The sequence below is a fragment of the Podarcis liolepis genome (assembly GCF_965112155.1).
Source record: "Podarcis liolepis genome assembly, chromosome: 14".
Taxonomy (NCBI): domain Eukaryota; kingdom Metazoa; phylum Chordata; class Lepidosauria; order Squamata; family Lacertidae; genus Podarcis; species Podarcis liolepis.
This window is the reverse complement of record NC_139569.1, coordinates 3062626-3083130: the sequence shown is the minus strand read 5'-3', so window position 1 is coordinate 3083130 and position 20505 is coordinate 3062626. Positions and strand designations below refer to the sequence as shown.

The following is a 20505-nucleotide window of genomic DNA, read 5'->3' as shown; positions in this document are numbered from 1 at the left end:
TTAAAGCCTACTGGGAAATGATATACAATGAACTGAAGAAAATGTTGAAAATAACTTTCGTAAAAAAACCCAGAAGCCTTTTTGCTAGGTATTTTAGGCCAAGACATACCAAAAGAAATGAGGACTTTATTTATGTATGCCACTACAGCAGCAAGAATGTTGATTGCACAAAACTGGAAGACTGGAGAAATACCACCCAAAGAACAATGGCAAGAGAAGCTGATGAACTATGCAGAACTGGCAAAAATGGCAGATAGATTAAGAGAAAAAGACTACAGCGACTTTGAAAAAGAATGGGAACCATTTATATTATATTTGTAGAAACAAAGAAAATCAGTAGACTTGATGGCAGGATTTAAATAAACATTCACATTATTAGTACTAGAAAATGTTTAGAAGATAGTGAAATATTATGGTGTGTTTACCTTTTATTTTCATGTTTTTAGGCTTGATGTTATGTTATTAATAACTTTTTCTGTTAGGAGATAGCAAAGTGGGTGAAAAGAGAAACAAACCAGAAGCGGAAGTTGGGGGAAGCCCTGGGGGGGGGGAGGGAGGAAGGCATAGTAAATGTTAAGAATCTGAGATGTATGTAATGAATGAAAAAGAAAAATGAATTAAAAAAATTGGGGGGGGGGTTTCATGGAGAGCCTTTTCTGTGGCTGCTCCCAGATTATGGGATGCCCTCCTGAGAGAGGTCAAACTGGCTCCCTCTCTGTCATTCCTACGCCAGCAAGCCAAAGTGGTGTAGCACTTTTTCACAAGGACGGCTTTTGTAATATCCGAATCCAGCGTGGCTAAAATAGTTTGTCAGTCCTCGTAAATCCTGGATTAAGAGTAAGGAAGAAAATGGTTTGGGGTTTTTTAGCAGGAGGCGCCAAAGCACAGGTGCATCAACCTGGAGGAAAAGGTGTGATATGGATGCAATAAATATGTAATAACAATGATATATCTACACCACAGATTTAAGCTGGTTTAATCGCTTGCTCCTTCTCTCCAGGGTACCTGTTCTCTATGAAAGGATTCTTCACGCGCTCCCTGAACCATAAGCTTACTGCGTAAACTGATCAGGACCTCAATGCATGGAGAGGAGGAATTAATCATATTTAATTGCTTTGTGTACACCGCTTGAGAGATATATCTTTTTTCATTATGCAGAATACAAATGCTTCTCGATAAATAAATAAAATAATGGATGATATCTGCAGTGATCTGCAATGAACATAGTCACGTGACGTCTTAAGACAAAGAGCACGCAGAAGTGCAGCTGAAATCCTCTCATTCAGGTATTCATAACTGCTGAACTTTAGCCTGTCCTTCTCCCCGACGTGCATCATTTAATGCAGGAGTCTTTCTCTCTGGAGAAGACCCAGCCCAGTGGAAGTGGGGCAGCCCAGAATCCCACTGCCTTATTCTGCAATTAAAGTTGCCACAACTTTATCTATAGCAAACACCCTTGTGTTTGTGTGTTTTTGCTGTACTTTTTAAAAAAAATCATTATTTTTATTCTTGCATGTGTGTGTATGTTGTTATATGTGAAAAGATGAAAATGCCAAACTCAGCATCTCACCTTCCCCTCCCAACCTGAAGGCATGTTGTTGTTGTTGTTTAGTCGTTTAGTTGTGTCCGACTCTTCGTGACCCCCTGGACCAGAGCACGCCAGGCACTCCTGTCTTCCACTGACTCCCACAGTTTGGTCAAACTCATGCTAGTAGCTTCGAGAACACTGTCCAACCATCTCGTCCTCTGTCGTCCCCTTCTCCTTGTGCCCTCCATCTTTCCCAACATCAGGGTCGTTTCCAGGGAGTCTTCTCTTCTCATGAGGTGGCCAAAGTATTGGAGCCTCAGCTTCAGGATCTGTCCTTCTAGTGAGCACTCAGGGCTGATTTCCTTCAGAATAGAGAGGTTTGATCTTCTTGCAGTCCATGGGACTCTCAAGAGTCTCCTCCAGCACCATAATTCAAAAGCATCAATTCTTCGGCGATCAGCCTTCTTTATGGTCCATCTCTCACTTCCATACATCACTACTGGGAAAACCATAGCTTTAACTATACGGACCTTTGTTGGCAAGGTGAGATCAAAATAAAAACAGGAGAGTTCATAAGCCCTGGAGCAGAAAGAGTCCAATCGTTGCTGCTGTCCAGGGCTGATTTTCTAGAAAAAGAGATGATGGAACTCACCAGAAATTTCTCCTAGGTGCTGACCTGACAGGTACCAGAACCCACCTGAGAGGTGGTGGAACTGAGTTCCTGGGAGTTCCCCCTGGGAAAAAGCCCTGCTGCAGTCAATATAAAGGGAAGTGTTAGCACAGCCGCATAATACGAAATGTCACAGGTATACTTTGTCCTGCAGAGTCTTTGTTCTTGGGCAGAATAAAGAGCCACTAGTCTGCCATAAAAGTCTTTCAGGGTGAAGGGAATGCTGGTTGCCCTCACAAATTGTTTGCATCCATTTTTCACAAAGTGCCATCTCCCAAATTATGTGATACCATTTTTGGTACATTGGTACCTTTTGCTTCTTTTCAATCTCTGGCTATCAATATTCTTGCTGCCGTTAATAAGTAACCTATTATATAATGACTTTGGGTTTCCCTGGCTGAATATACCTAACATTGTAATTTCTGGGGGGTTTTTTTGTTTTTTGTTTAACTGAATTAAAACTCTCGCATGGCTTTTTTTAAAAAATAACAACCTGTTCCCACTGTGTTTGTTTGAATTTCTATTCTCTTTCAGGGCTGGAGCTCAAAGGACAAAAATTAAAATTTCACAATATCTTTTGCGATCTGTTCACCTTTGCTCTGATGTCTGGCAGGCTGACTCCGAACAAACTTGCTATGCTTGATGTGAAAAGAGGTCAGGGGAGTTCTGCTTGTCACAGAGGTGAAATTGGAGAGAGGGTGTCTTGTCTCAGGTGCCTTCTTGCCAGTAGCATGCGGTGAAATTTTTCGGGGGGGGGGGGACTTTTTTTTAAATGATATTTATTGGGGGGGGCTTTTAAAAGTTACAAAAAAGAAAAAAGAAAACAAAGTAGAGAAAAAGAAAAACAAACCACTTCCAACAATACGAATATAAATTCAAAATAAGGAAAAAAAAACAGAAAAAACAAAAATACACCACAAACATTTAAAAACATTTAAAAACAAATCCATTATTCTCAAATCCTCAACTGTCATTACCTTCTTTCTTTGACCTCCTCCTCCTCCCTTTCTTTGTATCCTAGTTGTTAATTATCCCAGCAAATCCTTTCCATATTTCATAATATTCTGTCACTACATTACCTTAAACTATTTTAATCTTAACTTTCTATAAAAAAAACCTTGAAACCTAAAACTTAAATCTTATCCTTACCAACTTCTCATAACCATAATATTCTTTCATAATTCTTTAAACATTTTTACTAAAGCCGACTAATTTCATTCCAACATTTTTCTGACATTCATCAGGGACTGTTAGGGCCAGAGGTGCCAGCTTGCAAGGACAATGCGGGGGGGGGGGCATTTTTTGAAGATTTTATTGCTAACCTATTCTTAACATCCTATGCCAAGACCACAATCACAGCTTTCTTCTTCATTCACCTTGGTTGTGCTCAGGAAGGAAAAGGTTGCAGTTTATTTCATCAAGAGAAGGGTTTTCAAATGTATACACTCACACCCTTATGGAAGCCAGGATTAAGAACCGGTCTAGATGGAAAGCAGCATTTTGAGGCTAAGCGTGAGTGATTCCAGATTGAGGAAAACCACATTTCGGTGCTACAAATGAGGATGTGTGCATGCAGCCAAAGGCTATATGGTGCAACATGGAGGTCACAGAAAATCACAGGTTGCTTCCACGGCACAGAGACGCTCGTACCATCTTAGACTGATGTGCCAGCTACAACCCAACTGGTCTCAGATGCTCGTGCTCTTGTAGCCATGAAATTAGGGTTTGTTCACACGGCCCCCGATTCAAAATATTGAGGGGGCAGGAGTCCCAAGCACCCCCTATACCAGGCGCCAGTGTACTGTAGTGTATATTGTGCCAAAGGCAGATCACATTACACAGGTCTTTCACCAACTGCAACTACTGCTTCTGAGCTGTTTCCAGACACAGTTTTACACACTGTTAGGTGACTCTAACAACCAAGGGAAGCTGCATTTAACAAGGGAAGTTTAATCTACTAAACCACAGCAGATCTTATTTCTCTCCAGAGTGGTATTTAAATTGGGTTTGCACTGGTGGATGGGTCCTGTTTCTGCAAGAGCATTTCCTCACACAAAGTTTTGAAAGAATGCATCTGAGTCACAGGGACCCAGATAAATCACATTACCCAGGACTGTGATGTGTGTAAATTCTAGGAAGGAGTTTTTGCAATCCTGGCCTGCACCGATTGAGTTTCCTGTCATTCAGTGGACATGATTTGATGCCATAGTGATTCTTTCTTCCCAAGCAACGCTGAGGAATTCAAGTTGCATGTGCTCTGTATGGATCCCTTAATGAAATCTCATCAGCACCCTCCCCAAACTACAGTTCCCAGAATTCCATGGGGGAAGCCAAGACTGGTAAACTGGTCTCAGACTAATACAAAATTGTAGCCTGGGCATGCTCCAATTAATCATCATTGATGATCTGGTTTTAAAGGGGGGCTTTTTAAATCTACTTTATAGTACAAGAATTTTCAAGATGCCTTGCAACCAAATATATATAATATTGTTTTAAAAAATCTCCAAAACAGCCTTGAAACAATAGAAGCGACAGATCAGGCAAATAAAGGAATGTTAGGGGATGGAAAAATTTCACTGAGAATTTAGGTTTCCCACTTTCTTACGTGTGCTTTACCCCATTTCCACAGAGGGGTTTGCATGAACATTTGTACATATTTCTGGTGCCCCTTTCTCCTAGTAGACACACTTTTGTATGAATGTTTCACAGTGCAAATATTTTGGCAAGCCTGAATACAATGCAAGCATTTTGGTTTTTCCTTAATGGAACACATCTTTTAATGCTACTTTCACCAAGATACACATTTTTGGCGATGCAATAATGACTCCCATTTTGTGTGCATTTTTTGGCTGGAAAACCGCAGTGCCAAATTCAGAGATGCACAAATTTTCAGAGAGCTCTGTTTCAGTTTGCGAATCGGTCCAATTCTCTGGAACTATCTGAAGTTCTTTTCGGGGGAACTTCTCTTCTGCATCTTCTACCAAGGTCCAGGGCCAGGCTTCACTCCCCCTTCTCCCGGGGACCACCTCGTGGCACCAGCTTCAGAACTATTGGTTTCTTTGGCACTAAGAAGGCTTCGTTGCTCATCTCCAGAGGAATCTGCAGCAGGATGAAAAGGGAAAGAGAGCACTTAGGAAACCATTAGACCCAGCTTAAGCACCAGCAAATCTTGACAGCAAGGGTGGGGGTCCTGCTATGTTCCAGAAGTGGTTGGGCTCTAATTCCCTTCAGCCCCGGGTCCCATGGCTAATGGTTAGGGACCATGGGAAGTGGGGTCTAACAGCACCTGAGAGTCCTCCAGAGGAACCCACCCCTGATTTGTAGGATCACAGTCTTATGGTGTGAAGGGAATGTTAGGAAGAGCTTTCTGAAAATAAGGGTCGCTCGGAAGGTGTCAGGAGTGCGTGCAGGAGCCAGGCCCTGTGACCAATAGGACTTTGCAGGAGTGGGGCCTTCCTAAGTTTGTTCTGAAGGGGCAAGGCGTGGCCTCACAGGTGAGGTCCATTGGTAACTCACAGCGCCTGGTGGCAAGAGCTGGGAAGGGATATAAGGTCAGCATTTCCCTTTGGCTCTTTGCCACAGCAACACGTTTCCTGCCTTGCTGTGTTTGGCTTCTTGCTTCCTGATCCTTGAACCTCAGCTTCTTGACTCCTTGCTTCTTGATCCTTGGACCCCTGACTTCGTGACTCCCTGATTCCTGACCCTCAGACCCCTGACTTCATAACTCCTTGCTTCCTGACCCTCGGACCCTTGGCTTCCTGACTCCTGGCTTCTGGACCCCTGCTCCCACCCCGCCATCTTGCCCCCGGTCCTGACGTCCCCTGCCGGGACTTCGATCACCCTTAAACCAGACCAGGAGATAACCTGCAATTTAGTAAGTGGGGGGAAAGGAAGGAAGGAAGGAAGGAAGGAAGGAAGGAAGGAAGGAAGGAAGGAAGGAAGGAAACAAGGAAACAGCCTGGTGCATCTGCAGCGGTATAACCGGACACCTTCATCCGCCCTGACTGCAATACAGCATGTCTCTCCTGTATCAGTCTCTACAGCCACAGCAGGCGCTGCAACTCTTCAGTGGTTTGACTTCACCCCCCAAGGCACACTCCTCCATTGTCTCCCGAGACAGACGGATGCCAACCAACAAAACAAATTGATGGCCGGAGAGCTACTGATGGCCACTAGCCACGGTGGCTTTGTGCCATCTCCACAGTTGGAAGCAGCCGTGCTTCTGAATAGCAGCTGATGGAAACCACAGGAGGGGAGAATGGTCTTTTGCTCGAATCCTTCATGCTGGCTTCCCACAGGCAACCCTTTGGCCACTGTGAGAACAGGACGATGGACTAGATTGGCCACTGGGCTGATCCAGCTGGATCTTATGTTCTTATGTCACCCAGTGAGTTTTTGTGGCTGAGTGGGGATTCAAACCCTGCTCTCCCAGGTCACCCAAGCCCTAGTCCATCACTCTAACCACTACACCAGGGGTTCCCAACCTTTTTGATGTGACAAGCTCCAAGGTCAAATTAACCTAGTACGGTGGCCCAACATTTTATTGTCACATTAATTTGGATCTCTGGCCTTCAACGGTGCTCAGTTTCATGCAGCTGGGCTCCCGCTGCTTGCGGAGAGGTGCGCGAAGCCTGGAGAGCGAGAGGGGTCGGTGCGCACCGACCCCTCTCACTCTCCAGGCTTCAGCGAAAGCCTGCATTCGCCCCATAGGACGCACACACATTTCCCCTTCATTTTTGGAGGGGGAAAAGTGCGTCCTATAGGGCAAAAAATACGGTACTTAATGTACTGTACTTAAAGTTTCATTTCTAATAGATATTAGAGCCACAGTGGCTCATTTCTGGAGACATACAAATGGCGCCAACATTTCTTTTTGTTATTCCAGTATTTGGGAACTTGCTTGATAAGTTGACCAACAAACTACACATTTCCATGGGGCAATGTGAAGAGGATAGATTCACAGGTCTGGTTTGGTTTGGTTTGGTTTGGTTTCATTACTTATGTCAATAAAGAAAAATGTGGTCTGTCGCCTCCTTCAGCTTATCAATGGGTTTAATTGATTCAATAAATATTATATTATTCCTCTTTAAGATTCATCCCACCCATGACAATAATGGGTTTTATTTCATTCTCTGTTTAAAGATATACTCAGCCTTTTATTTTTATTGTAGCAGCCTGGTACGCATTTGTGTTTTTGTTGTTAGCCCAAATAAATAATTTTTTTTTAAAAAAGAACAGAGCATTGTAATACACCAATAAAAGAAAAAGTTGTAAGAGGCATTCATCATAGCAGTGAAGGATTAAAAGCAGTCATTATTTGGGGTTTAATTACAGAGCCAGTGATAAACTTGCACAGGCTGCAGGTTACAGCATAGAGGCAGGGGCAGAGGAAGGGGGTGTGGTGGGGGCGGGTCACCCTGGGTGTCACCACTGAGGGGGGGTGACAAAATGTCAGGCGGCACTCACTGTGAGGCCTGCAGCGCACCCAAGCCACATGTCTCACACAAGTGATGTAGTGGCTTGGGTGCCCACAGGCTCCGCGCTGCCCCAAACGGTCCTTGCGCTACCTTCCCCTGAGCTATAGGGCGGCTGAGTGGGAGGAGGCAGGTAGACTCCTTGGAGACCCTGTGGAGTGCCCTGGCTGGCTCCACCCCACGGGTGGCTGACCCCGCCCCTGGGCGCGGGGCACACATGTCACCCCAGGTGCCCAATCAGCTTGTTCCACCGCTGCATAGGGGTTGGAAAACACAAGTGGCAGAGTTTCTTAAATGCAGGATCCCCTACAGTCGCCAAAGGTGAAGACAATCTTGCTCCTTTTCCCAAATTGCATTATACAGTCATACCTTGGGTTACAGACACCTCGGGTTGTGCAATTTTGGGTTGAGCACTGCGCCGAACCCAGAAGTACCAGAACTTCTGGGTTTCAGCGCTTGCGCGTGTGCAGAAACGCTAGATCATGCTTTGAGCATGTGCAGAAGCACCAAACTGTGACTCCCACGTGCGCAGATGCAGTTCTGCGGGTTGTGAATATGCTTCCCACACAGATCACGTTCGCAACCTGAGCATCCACTGTAGTCCCTGTTACCTTATGACCACCCACTTCTCTGAAGGAAAAGGCTCTTGCATAACAGATGGAGGAGATCAGGACAGGATCAGGAAAACCTCCCCCTCCCTTTCCACACAGAGGTGTGCCAGACATCCAACCTCCTCACCGGCGTTTCCTTGCAGACCCTGAAGGAAAAATGCTGCATCAGGATTGCAATGGCCACCTTCATCGTGACGAGAGCAAAGCGCATTCCCAGGCAGTTCCGGGGACCAGCTCCAAAGGGCAGGTACGTGTAGGGAGCTATTTTGTCCTTGTTCTCTTTGCTGAACCTGATTGCATTCACAAAGACAAGAAAAATGGAGGCTGGGTAAGGGACCGGAAAGGGCAGATCTCAGATGTCAAAGAGAAAAACAACTACCAGACTTTTAGATGACATCTGAAGGCAGCCTTGTTTAGGGAAGCTTTTAATGTTTAATAGGTTATTGTATTTTAATATCCTGTTGTTAGCCACCTAGAGTGGCTGGGGAAACCCAGCCAAATGGGTGGGGTATAAATAATATTTTTTTAAAAAAATTGTTGTTATTATTATTATTATTATTCTTATTATTATTATTATTATTATTATTATTATTATTATTATTTTATTTATTATACACGGGGCTGCCCTTGAGACTGACCCAAAAACTCCAGTGGGTGCAGAATGCCGTGGCGAGACTCCTTACGGGGTCCTCGCCACGGGATCACATTCATCCAGTGCTTTACCAACTGCACTGGCTCTTTTGGTGGAGTACAGGGTCAGGTTTAAGGTGCTGGCTTTGACTTTGAAAGCCCTATGCGGCCTAGGACCCTCGTACCTACGGGACCACCTCTCCTGGTCTCCTGCGGAGGACCTTAAGGTCCACAAATGACAACACTTTGGAGGTCCCAAGTCGCAAGGTGGTTAGATGGGTCTCAGCTAGGGCCAGGGCCTTTTCAGTACTGGCCCCGACTTGGTGGAACGCTCTGTCACAAGAGACCAGGGCCCTGCAGGACTTGACATCTTTTCGCAGGGCCTGCAAGACAGAGCTGTTCCACCTGGCCTTTGGTTTGGACTCAGTCTGACCCTTATGTTTCCCTCCCCTTACGATTTTGATCTATGGGCTACTTTAAAAATGAGGCTGCATTTTAAATTGTATTTTAAATTGTTTTTTCCACTATTCTTATCCTTATCCTTATCCTTATCCTTATCCTTATCCTTATCCTTATCCTTATTCTTATTATTTACATTCAGGTGTGAATCAGCATTGGCATGAATGTGCTTCCTATTTTTCACAAGCACATTTTTTTTGTTACCTCTCAGGTCTGAACTCTTCAGGTTCCGGCCAGTATTCGGGGTCCCGATGAAGCGTGTAGGGTGGGATCATCACCAATGTGCCTTTCGGGATAGTGATGCCATTGATTTTGACATCTTTCTTGCAGAGCCTTTCGAGCCTCCCTCCAAAGGGATACAGCCTTTGCGTTTCGTTCAGGACCATGTCAAGATACTCCAGTTGCATGATGGCATCGTACGTGAGAGGAGCCTTTGGGGGGATTCAAGGGGGAAGGTTAGTCGTACTTGGTGGGATCTGGAATCAGGCTCCATCTTTCTGCAATTCTTGGGGAAAGCAGGGGAGCCCAGACACAGAGACCTTCAGAAGGAAAGCTCTCGGTAGCTTTATTCTAAGATTTCTGTCCATGAATGGGGAAAACTCTTTGGGTTATATTCAACACAGGTGGAAGGAAGCTAATGCAACTGATCTTTCTTTAAAAAAACAACTCAAAACCCATCTCCTATACTCCTGCTCTGGAGGGTAGAATTCAAACCAAGGGCTTCAGGTGTCAGGGGCTGGTCTGGATCGGAAGATTGGGGAATGCAATTGCAGGGAGATCAGCTCCTAACAGAAGAAGAGGAAGAATATCCCTGCCCCTGCCACTTCCGCCATTTCCAGAAGCAGAGAGACAGGCAGACACAGAAGCTCCACAGCTGAGAGAGGAGCTACCCAGCTATGAAATAGTAGCTAAGCAACCAGAAGGGAGGGAGCAGCTGGGTGATACATCACTTGAAGTAGGGGAGAACCCCCTCCCTCCCCCTGAACTCGGAGGTCTGAGCGTGTCAGAGAACAAAGGAGATGCAGCAGAGAAGAGACATTCCTTTGGCGTGCTTCATGCTGTGGAAGTGGGGAGGAGTCAGAGCAGGCAACTGATATCTTTGCAGAGGGTTGCCTGTTTGTGCTTGCACAAAAAAGGCTGTAATAAAAGGACTATACAGGGTACCTTGGTTCGCAAATGACTTGGTTCTCAAACGCCGAAAACCCGGAAGGAAGTGTTCCAGTTTTCGAACATTTTTCAGAAGCCGAACATCCGATGCGGCTGCTGGCTATTGTTTCCAGGCGCCTGCACCAATCAGAAGCTGCACCTTAGTTTTCGAACATTTTGGAAGTCAAATGGACTTCTGGAACAGATTAAGTTTGGTGCTTTTGTTTTTGCTGTCTATTTTGCATTTTTGTTTAAGGCTTTTTTGGTTAATTTGTTTTTGTGACTGTGTGGAACCCAGCTCAGCTATTGATTGATTGATTGATTGATTGATTGACTGTTTAACTGTGGAAATGGATAAAAGCCCCCCATCCAAACAATGACTATCATCAGCATAGACAAGGGGGGGTTATTTTTATCATCTACAATACTGTCTTATTTATTTTATAGTATAGCACATTGATTATTGCTTTCATTTTATGGATCAATGGTCTCATTAGACGATAAAATTCATGTTTTAGGGGTTGTTTTTAAAAGTCTGGAACGAATTCATTCATTTTACATTACTCTCTATGGGAAAGCACGCCTTGGTTTTGGAACGCTTTGGTTTTGGAACTGACTTCCGGAACGGATTAAGTTTGAGAGCCAAGGTACTACTGTAGATCTAACAAATGCTTGTTAATTCTGATTGCTGAGTTACCAAAAGGGAGAGGGGAACTCCCATACTTGACATCAGGTTACAAGAATAAAGATTCCTACTCAGTATCTGGAAGAACTTTCTGATAGTAAAAGCTATTCAACAATGGGAGGTTTTGGACTTTCTCTCCTTGGAGGTTTTTAAGCAGAGGTTGGATGGCCATCTGCCAGGGATGCTATAGTTTCCTGTTTCCTGTATTGCAGGGGGTGGACTAGATGCACCGGGGGGTTCCTTCCAACTCTACAATTCTACAATTCCATACCCCCAAAACCCTCTCCATTGAATCCAGACTCACCTTTGCAACCTGCACATTCTCACCTTGTTGGGCAGGATCGTATCTATCTCAGCTTGAAGCTTCTGCTGGACATCTGGGTGAATGGCTAAAAAGTAGGCCGTATAGCCCAAAGAGTTGCTGTTGGTTTCGTATCCACCAAAGACAAAGGTGAAGGCTTGGGCCAGGATTTCATCATCGGTCAAGCCTGCAAACAAACAAAGGCCAGAAAAATGAAGCAGAAACTACAACTAATCTAGAATGCCAGGACCATATAACACCAGTACTAAAAGATCTAAACTGGCTCCCAGTATGTTTCCATGCACAATTCAGTGTGTTGGTGCTAACCTTTAAAGCCCTAAACAGCCTCGCTCCTATATACCTAAGGGAGTGTCTCCAACCCCATCATCCAGCCCGGACACTGAGGTCCAGCTCTGAGGGCCTCCTGGCAGTTCCCTCACTGCAAGAAGGGAACCAGGCAGAGGGCCTTCTTGGTAGTGGCACCCACCCTCTGGAACACCCTCCCATCAGATGTCAAGGAGATAAAGAATTAAACAACCTTTCGAAGGCAGCCCTAAAGGCAGCCCTGTATTGGGAAGTTTCAAATATTTGACGCTTAGTTGTGTTTTTAGACTATGTTTGAAGCCACCCAGAGTGGCTGGTGAAGCCCTATCAGGTGGGCAGGGTATAAATAATATTATTATTATTATTATTATTATTATTATTAGCCCCCAATAATACAGCACATACACTAGGTGGGGAAATGATCTGCATTGGTAATGTCAGGGACCATGCTGAGGAGGTCTGGACTGAGGAGGAATGGTGGGATCCTCCCCCTGATCAGGATCCTGAATCTTCCCAGGAGCAGGACAGTATAGATTTGGAACAGCGGTTTGCAGAGGGACATAGTTCAGAAGGCAGAAGCTGGGAAATACTGGATGGGGAACAGCTAGGAGAAGAAACACTGGGGAGGAGAGAGTTAACAGATTCACTGTCCCTGGAAGGCATTCAGCTGCTCAGGTCAAGGTCAAGAAGAGCTGATAAGGTGGAAGCACAGACAGCACAGCGGTTACAAGATCTGGTTACAAGATGTGATAGTGATTAGGGAGGAAGTGGGTGGAACCCTTAATTGGGAGCACCGCCATCCCTAGGAAATGGATTCTTTGTTCTCTCGCTGTGATCATTAAAGTTTTTAACTGGTAAAAAGACTCCTTTTCCTTTGTTCTGCTTATCTACTGCCACTCGGGGGGAGGACACTGATTCCCTGAAGTCTAGGAATGAGTGCCATGTACTGAGCCTCTTGGCTTTGTTTGCTTTGGACATTCTGCCAGCCTGGATCAGAACTCCATCCCTAAATCGCAAAAGGGCCTTTTCAGTCCTGGCTCCCCATCTGTGGAATGCCCTCCCCGGTGAGATCTGCTTGGCACCTTCACTGACATCTTTGGGGCTTGTTGCCCTTCGGTTTCAGAGACCTCGAAGTTACACTGAATTGACTCCCAGGAGTGGCATTACCTTTATAGGAGGGATCCGAGCCGTTGCTCAGGTGCTCGCTGTTGGACTTCTGGGAGTTGATCATCAGCTGCAGGAAATCCACCCGGCCCTAAGCATAGAAACAAATAAAACAGCAGAGAAAGGAAGCCGAGGAAAGACCCCGCACAAACCGAGATGGTTTGCTCCCCCAGGTTTCTTAAAGGGTTGAATGCGGCCCTGAGAGTTGGCTGCCTTTGCCCTTAAGGACATTGGCTGTGTGGTGATCTCGCTGTTCTTAGGCAGAATAGGACATTCTGCCTAAAAGAGGGGGCAAGAGAGTCAAAACGTTGGGTTGTTTTGTGTAGAAAATAGCAATGAAGCAGTACAGAAGAGGTGAGTCTTGAGGGATCTTTGGGTGAATAATTTGTCCCCCCCCCCCCCCAGGAAAGTTTGTTCTGGTGTGAAAATTTTGCGTGAATTTTTCACCCTCAAAATTCAGTGCGGTCTGAATGCTTACCCCATGGCCTTCTTTCTCCCGTGTCGCCTTTATTTTCGCAAATGACCTCTCAAAGAAGTTCATAGCTTCTGGGTTGAAGAAAGTGATTTTCATTAAGTTGAGGAGAGAAACCACGAACGGGAACACAACTGCAAGAAACAGAGATTCACAGTGAACAGGAAGCAAAACATCAGACAGACAGACATAGTTCTGTAGAAATCCATGAGTAAACTTTGGTTTATTTGCTCTGAGGGTCAGTGCTAGTAAGCCTTAATAGCATATGGTCAGTGCCCAAACACATTGTAAATCCCAGGGTTACAGATCATAATGTGCAGTACCGAATTGGTGGCACATGCCCTTCTGGCCTGCACTCTTTATAAAGACTTGAGGAATGAGTTTTCCACCCCTCTTTTATTGTTGCCCAACCACTGACACCGTGTCCTTTCTCTTGGCAGATCAAGATGAGCAGGTGACAGCAAAGGTTGCAAGGTTTTTAGCTGGGACAATCAGAATCAGATCCACTATTTGACTATTGATTCAAAGCCCTAAAATGTATTTTATATAATTGACTTTTTATTTCATATATATATATATATTATTGTTTTTTACATTTTTTTCAAACATAACATTGTTGTATCCAGGTAGGTAGCCATGTTGGTCTGACGCAGTTGAAATAAATTTTTTAAAAAATATAATTGTCCAGTAGCACCTTAGAGACCAACTATGTTTGTTCTGGGTATAAGCTAAAAGTGTGCATGCACACAAAAGCTTATACCCAGAACAAACTTAGTTGGTCTCTAAGGTGCTACTGGACAAATTTTTAATCATTGTTGTATAATAGAATAAAAGACATTTGGCTATATAAGCTTGAGACTTCCCTCCCCCTCGGCTGATGATTTTCAAACTTATTCTCTAATCCTGCATTTGGTTATATTTTATTATTATTATTAAATCAAATCCTTTTATGAATAAATTATAAATTACTCTTAATAATAAATGATAATTTTATCCTTACAAAACTTCTCGTAACCCTACTAGCGATGTCAATTTCAAGTACAACATCTCACTGGCTCGGTCGCCCCCAAACTTGCGGCACAGAGCCGCCCGCAGCAGAAGAGCCTGCCGTGGTGCTCCAACCAACGGGCGCGCTCTTTCCCGGACTCAACTCTCAGGCACCAGACTCTTGGCCCAGTGCCCCTGAGAGCCCGGCGCCTGGGTGCCCCACACCCCTAGCACCTATGGGTAAGACGGCCCTGTTCATTGATGCTTCATGCAAAGGCTGCTTAAACCACAACCAGCAGATCTAAAAACTGAACTTCATGGGATGACCAGAGAGATCTGATTACAGATATGGGAGAAGTTGTGGAATCTGCAGGCGGTGAATTGGAACTATCTTTGATTAAACAGGGAGGTTCTGTGGAAGATGAACAATCTTTGCTTAAATATGGAAAATCAGCAAATGTTGGCGAGGCAGATTTGCAGTTGTCTGAAGGGCTGGTTCTGATGAAGGAATCTGCTGCAAAGTCAGAAGGAGAGTTGACGATGGTTCAAAGCATGGTCTCTCGTGCTTAACGTGCTTTCAAAGAAGAGACGAGCGGAATAATAAACATGCAAATAGAGAAAGCAACTCACCTACTGGAGTTTAGACTGATAAAGGACTGGAAGAAAAGGAGGAGGAAGGAAACACGGGGATCAAATACGATTTAAGGAAAATGCAACAGGCAAATAAATATGGATTTACTAAGATTTGTTGGAACCCCTGAAGAGAACATGTCACAAGGAACTGGAGAAAGATTAATGTGGGACACACAAAGATAACAATAAATGAAGAGTTATATTGGACTTTTTGAGTGGCAGAAAGATGAATTCTGGTGGCCTGGGAGGGAAGTTTGTGGAAACACCATCTAGCGGAATAGGTGAAAGCTGGATATCAATTGCAGCTAGAAACTGGAGTGCATACGCTAAATGCTTAGAATAATTGTTATATGCATAGCTGGTAGATAGAGAAGCAGAAGTACCTCTTTTCTTCTTTCTTCCTCTTTTTTATTTTTTAAGATCTTTAATTCTTGATAGCTCTCTGTTAATATTAGTCATATGTATTTTTTGATCTCTGAAGATTTAAATTCAGGATAAATGAAAATACATACAGAGAGGTGGTGGAGAGGAAGAGAAAGGAACCTGTGAGAGAGGCAGGCCAGAGCGGCTTTTCTCAGGCCGTGAGACTGAGGATGAGGGAAGTTCTCCCAAGTGAGATCCAAGAGGATTCACTTCTCTGTATGTGGATTGAAAATTAAGATATAACAGAGGGAGATATATTACACACACACACACACACACACACACACACCTTTGTGCTTGTTTATGTTACTTTATTTCTCTTCTTATTTTCCTCTTTCTCTCCTTCTGTCCTTTTCCTCTCCTTTCTTCTTCTTCTTCTTCTTCTTCTTCTTCTTCTTCTTCTTTTTCGTTGTTGTTCTAGTTAGGAGTTGGGTTTTTATTGTATCATAATGAAATTGATATAAAAAGGAAATCTGTAGCCAACTTACATGCTAGAAGTATATGTAGATTAAAGGAAAACTTGGTGAGTTTCTTGATCTCCTTGACAAAAGGGTCATCAGGGTTGTTCATAGAGTCAAGGTCCACACCAAACGAAGTGCTGGTGACCACATCCATGCTGAAGGCCCCAAAGACGCTGGGGAGGGAACAGAGCAGCCAAATCAGGATCTCGGATGTGTTAAATAGCAAACGATTTAAAGGAGGAGACCACCCCTGCCTGAAGGCTTATCAGAACAGAAGTTGCAGGAATGCATGGCATGCCTGATGGTGTCTGCAGAGTAAAGAGTCCAGATTCCTCATGTCCAAGGAAGGAGGATGTCTAGTGTTATGAGAATTATAAGGTCTAAGATATAAAATAAATGTTCATAAATGGACCAGGCAAACACATACACAAATATATAAACCACATGTAGGAAAACAGTCCTAAAGCCATTTTGACTCTTTCAGTGACCTCAAATATTCCTCTGCAGTTTGGATGCAAATAGGAAACGCCTCCCCATTGTCTCTGCGCTCACAAATCCTGCCTTAGGGCACATTTGGGTATGAATAGGGTGAGCCTGTGACCTGGACTCAGGAATTAAGTATTTATCATCACAAAAGGATGGCCAGGTTCTCCAGGTAAACCCATTAACAGGTTTCCTGCCAGACAGGATTCTCCTGTAGACCACCCCCCTGTGATGTATTTCTGCTGGGGACCACTTCTTTCTGTGATGTATGTATGATGTATTGGGGGGGGTCTTGAGCTACAGGGTGGCAATTTCAAAAGTCTATATAAGAGCTTGTACACCATTGTTCTGGGTTCCTCCTCCCTCCTGCGTGGGGTGAGTGGGGGACCCTGTTGCAACAGATGAATAAAGATCAGGCTTACTAGCTGCTTTGCTTCTCAATATTCTCTGGTTGACTTCTGTTATTTTCTCCTACCAATCGAGAACCTACATAAGGACTCTGTACGGGCTCTTGGGTACCCCATAAGGGGGGGGAAGCAGTTTTTTCTTATAGCTTTGGTCCCATGAACATCTTATTGAATGGATACTTTTAGCATGAATTTACGTGCTTTTACCACCTAATGGCTGCTCACTTTGTTAACCCAATCTGGTCTGGATTTACCCCCAAGACAGCCCACGTTGTCACGGGAGGATAGAAGAGGGCTCTGTTTTTGACGGCAGCCTTCCCTGGCCCCAAGTGACTTACTCCTTCGCAACCAGAAGCTCATCCTTTTCCACTTTCTTCTGAACGTTCCGGATCAGAACCTCCCCATAGTGTTTGATGATGGGAAACATCTGGAATACAATAAATGATGGAGATCTTTCAAGGAACTGGAAGCAGCTGTACAGAAGCCTGTGGGGTCGTAGAAAGGTCTCCATTCAAGGATGAAGAGAAAAAGAGGGGCAAATTCTATAGAAGATCAACCCAAGTGGTTTGAGGCAAAGTCTCCCAGCTCCAAACAGAAAATTCAGAGAGGAAGGAAATACAATATTGGCAGGATGCACTGAGTACCTGGAGAAATGGTGCAATGTTGAAACATCACTTTAAAACAAAACAAATGCCAGTCGTCTCATTTCAAGACAATGTGAAATGGGCTGATTTAAACCCATTCTTGCTAACGACATAATTGGAACATGATGTGCTCCAGTTTCAGACTGAATAGCTTCTGTGAATTGTGCTGGAATTATAAGGACCCTACAGACCAGTGTTGAATATTTGAGTTCTTCAAGGCTCAGTATCTCTTTCTTTTTCTTTACCTCCTTTAGCTTTCCGCTGGTGAAGGTTGGAGAGAGCACAGTGCGAATCCTCTTCCATTGTTCGTCCTTCACCATCGTGATGGCAGACTCAAACAGCCCACCTAAACCTACATTCTAGAGGGAAGCAAGAAAGCAGTGAGATGATTTCAAAACAATGAGTCGGCTTTTGAACCCATGACAGATCCCAAACCTGGGATTTCAGTGAGAGCCAGCGGAGACTCATGAACTCAATGAACATGGAGTACAGTGGTGACTGGGTGACTAAGGACTCGGTCACACTTCCCTCTGCTCCATGCTTCCTAGGCCCAAGTCCAGACTTCCCAGGTCCATGTTCAAGCATTGCTGTCATTGTTTTCATCCTGACGCTTTCCCTGGGAAAACCCACATTTTGCCACTGAGTCAGAGCAAACTGGATTGCTGTTTGCTCTGATTCATTGGTAGAACATAGGTTTTCCTGGGGAACCAAGACAACACATACTCAGACATCCAGACACAGACATCGAAAATCTGGACCAGTGCCTAGAAACAGGGCATAAAATTTATTGTTTATTTATTTATTGTTTGTTTAATTATTTCCCACCATCTGCTCTAAGGTCTCAGGGCATTGAAACACAATATGAAAAACAATTTAAAACACCTTGCAACCATAAACAATAAGCTGGGTCCTTCAGACATACACTTGGAGATGCTCTTTGTACTTTTATAATCTGAAGTACTTGAAGTAGGATAAAGAAGACAGGAGAGTTTGGGTTTGATCCCACTTCAAGCACTGCTGAATTCTGAGTCCAGGTGTGCTTAATAAACACACTAATTTAATTGCGAATAGTCTGTCTTAACTGAATTATGGATAATGTTGTTGTCATCCTATTCAAACAAAAGGCCCGTTTTGAAATGCCTGTGCTGCTTGTAAGTTTAAGGACATCTTATACTAAAGATGACAGGAATGAAGGGCGAATGAGCCCCAAGTTCACACTTGACTTTAGGAGATGTCTTCATCTACCTGCCACATTACCTGATTATTGTCTTCCAAAGCAACTACTCTATTCCGAACTTAAAAATGGAAAGCATAATGCTGGTGGTCAACAAAAGAGTTTTAAAGATTCTCTCAAGGCAAATCTTTTAAAATGTAGTATAAACACCGAAAACTGGGAAACACTGGCCTGCAAGTGCTCCAGCTGGAGAATAGCCTTTACCAAAGGAGTCATGGGCTTTGAAGACACTCGAACTCAGGATGCAAGGGAGAAATGTGCCAAGAGGAAGGCACGCTTGGCAAACCCTCACTGTCATTAACTCCCACCCGGAAACCAATGTCCCCACTGTGGAAGGACATGTGGATCCATAATTGGCCTCCACAGTCACTTACGGACTCACCATTAAGACCGTGTTCATGGAAGACAATCTTACTCGGCTACGAGGGATCGCTGAAGAAGAAGACATTACCCAGTCCTTCCCAATTTAGCATTCCCAATTTAATGGCATGAAGAACCCGCCCTTCTCCTGCTCTCCTGTCGCATTGCTTAAGACATGAGCCCTTACCCGGCGGTTGGTGAAGGTGGAGTAGCACTCTTTCACGAGGACAGTTTTAATAATGATGGGATCCATCGTGGCTAATATAGGCTGCCGGCCATCGTAAAACCTGGATGAAGAGTAAGGAAGAGAAGAAGGCACATCCTACCAGTTTTATATTTTGAAAAGCCAAGTGTGTTGCCCTGAGCTATGGGTTGCGTTCCCTGCCCTGGTGCCCTCCGTATGTGTTGGACTACATCTCCCATCACTCCATGTTGACAAGGACTGATGGCAACTGTAGTTCCAAACATTTCAACGGTGCCTGATCAGTGGAGGCTGACTAAGGGCTTGTTCCTGCTTTTCCCATGGCTAGAAAGCAGGACTCTGGGTGGTTTCCTGCATGAGACATGCTTTCTAGACATGATAGGGATGCAGGTGCCGCTGTGGTCTAAACCACTGAGCTTCTTGGGCTTGCCAATCAGAAGGTTGGCGGTTCGAATCCCCACAGTGGGATGAACTCCCGTTGCTCTGTCCCTGCTCCTGCCAACCTAGCAATTCAAAAGCATGCCAGGGCAAGTAGATAAATAGGTACCACTGTGGCAGGAAGGTAAACAGTGTTTCCCTGCACTCTGGCTTCTGTCATGGTGTCCTGTTGCACCAGAAGCAGTTTAGTCATGCTGGCCATATGACCTGGAAAGCTGTCTGTGGACAAACGCCAGCTCCCTTGGCCTGAAAGCGGAGATGAGCGCCGCAAGCCCATTTGACTGGACTTAACCACCCAGGGGTCCTTTACCTTACCTTTACCTTTTATCTCTAGACATGAGTCAGAGCAGTTTTCCCCCTGCCCTACTCCGTTCCCAGGGAAGATCCACTCTTCAACTCTAAATCAGAATGAACAGCAATCTGGACAAAACCCAATTGCCATTTGCTCTGATCGAGCACCGAAGAGCTGGAGGCAACAGAAGGGAAACCCTAAAAAGGTGGGGCAGTCAGGAGAGTCTGGCTACCAGAATGTTCATTGTTTATGGCAAGCTTTTGAGATCCCAGAGACATCCAGTTGCAGATTAAGGTTTCTGTTTCAGAATATTTCCTCCTTGGGATCAAACAATGGGGTTTGGGATGCCCTGAGAAATACAAGCTGGTCAGAATCAGAAATTCTCTCTCTTTTTTTCCCTTGCCCCCCCCCCCTCTCTTTTCCTTTCAGTTTGTGTTTTTATTTGGATTAGTGTTTTTTTAAAATCCTTGATAGAAA

The 20505-nt window shown here is 44.5% G+C and overlaps 1 protein-coding gene and 1 long non-coding RNA gene across 3 annotated transcripts in view; one reads left to right on the top strand and one right to left on the bottom strand.

Annotated features, from left to right (window-relative positions):
- Window positions 1-1609, top strand: part of LOC310693133 — a 28573-nt gene extending 26964 nt beyond the window's left edge. The window contains exon 3 of the long non-coding RNA XR_014518992.1: window positions 1001-1609. This is a non-coding gene — a long non-coding RNA (uncharacterized lncRNA). The remainder of the gene's footprint in view (window positions 1-1000) is intronic.
- The window catches only part of LOC310693083 (cytochrome P450 3A12-like), a 65348-nt gene that overhangs the window by 42281 nt on the left and 2562 nt on the right, over window positions 1-20505 (bottom strand). Inside the window, exons 4-13 of one of the 2 annotated variants that reach the window (XM_083474761.1) lie at window positions 19284-19383; window positions 17748-17861; window positions 17197-17285; window positions 15996-16141; window positions 13471-13598; window positions 12996-13083; window positions 11531-11691; window positions 9577-9803; window positions 8411-8573; window positions 5172-5297 (exon numbers count right to left, since the gene is read on the bottom strand). In XM_083474761.1, coding sequence (XP_083330887.1) covers window positions 5199-5297; window positions 8411-8573; window positions 9577-9803; window positions 11531-11691; window positions 12996-13083; window positions 13471-13598; window positions 15996-16141; window positions 17197-17285; window positions 17748-17861; window positions 19284-19383 — 1315 coding nt within the window. In that variant the 3' untranslated portion in view covers window positions 5172-5198. Of the gene's footprint in view, window positions 1-4944; window positions 5298-8410; window positions 8574-9576; window positions 9804-11530; window positions 11692-12995; window positions 13084-13470; window positions 13599-15995; window positions 16142-17196; window positions 17286-17747; window positions 17862-19283; window positions 19384-20505 lie in introns of those variants that run through there. The other variant, XM_083474760.1, reaches the window with a different exon arrangement.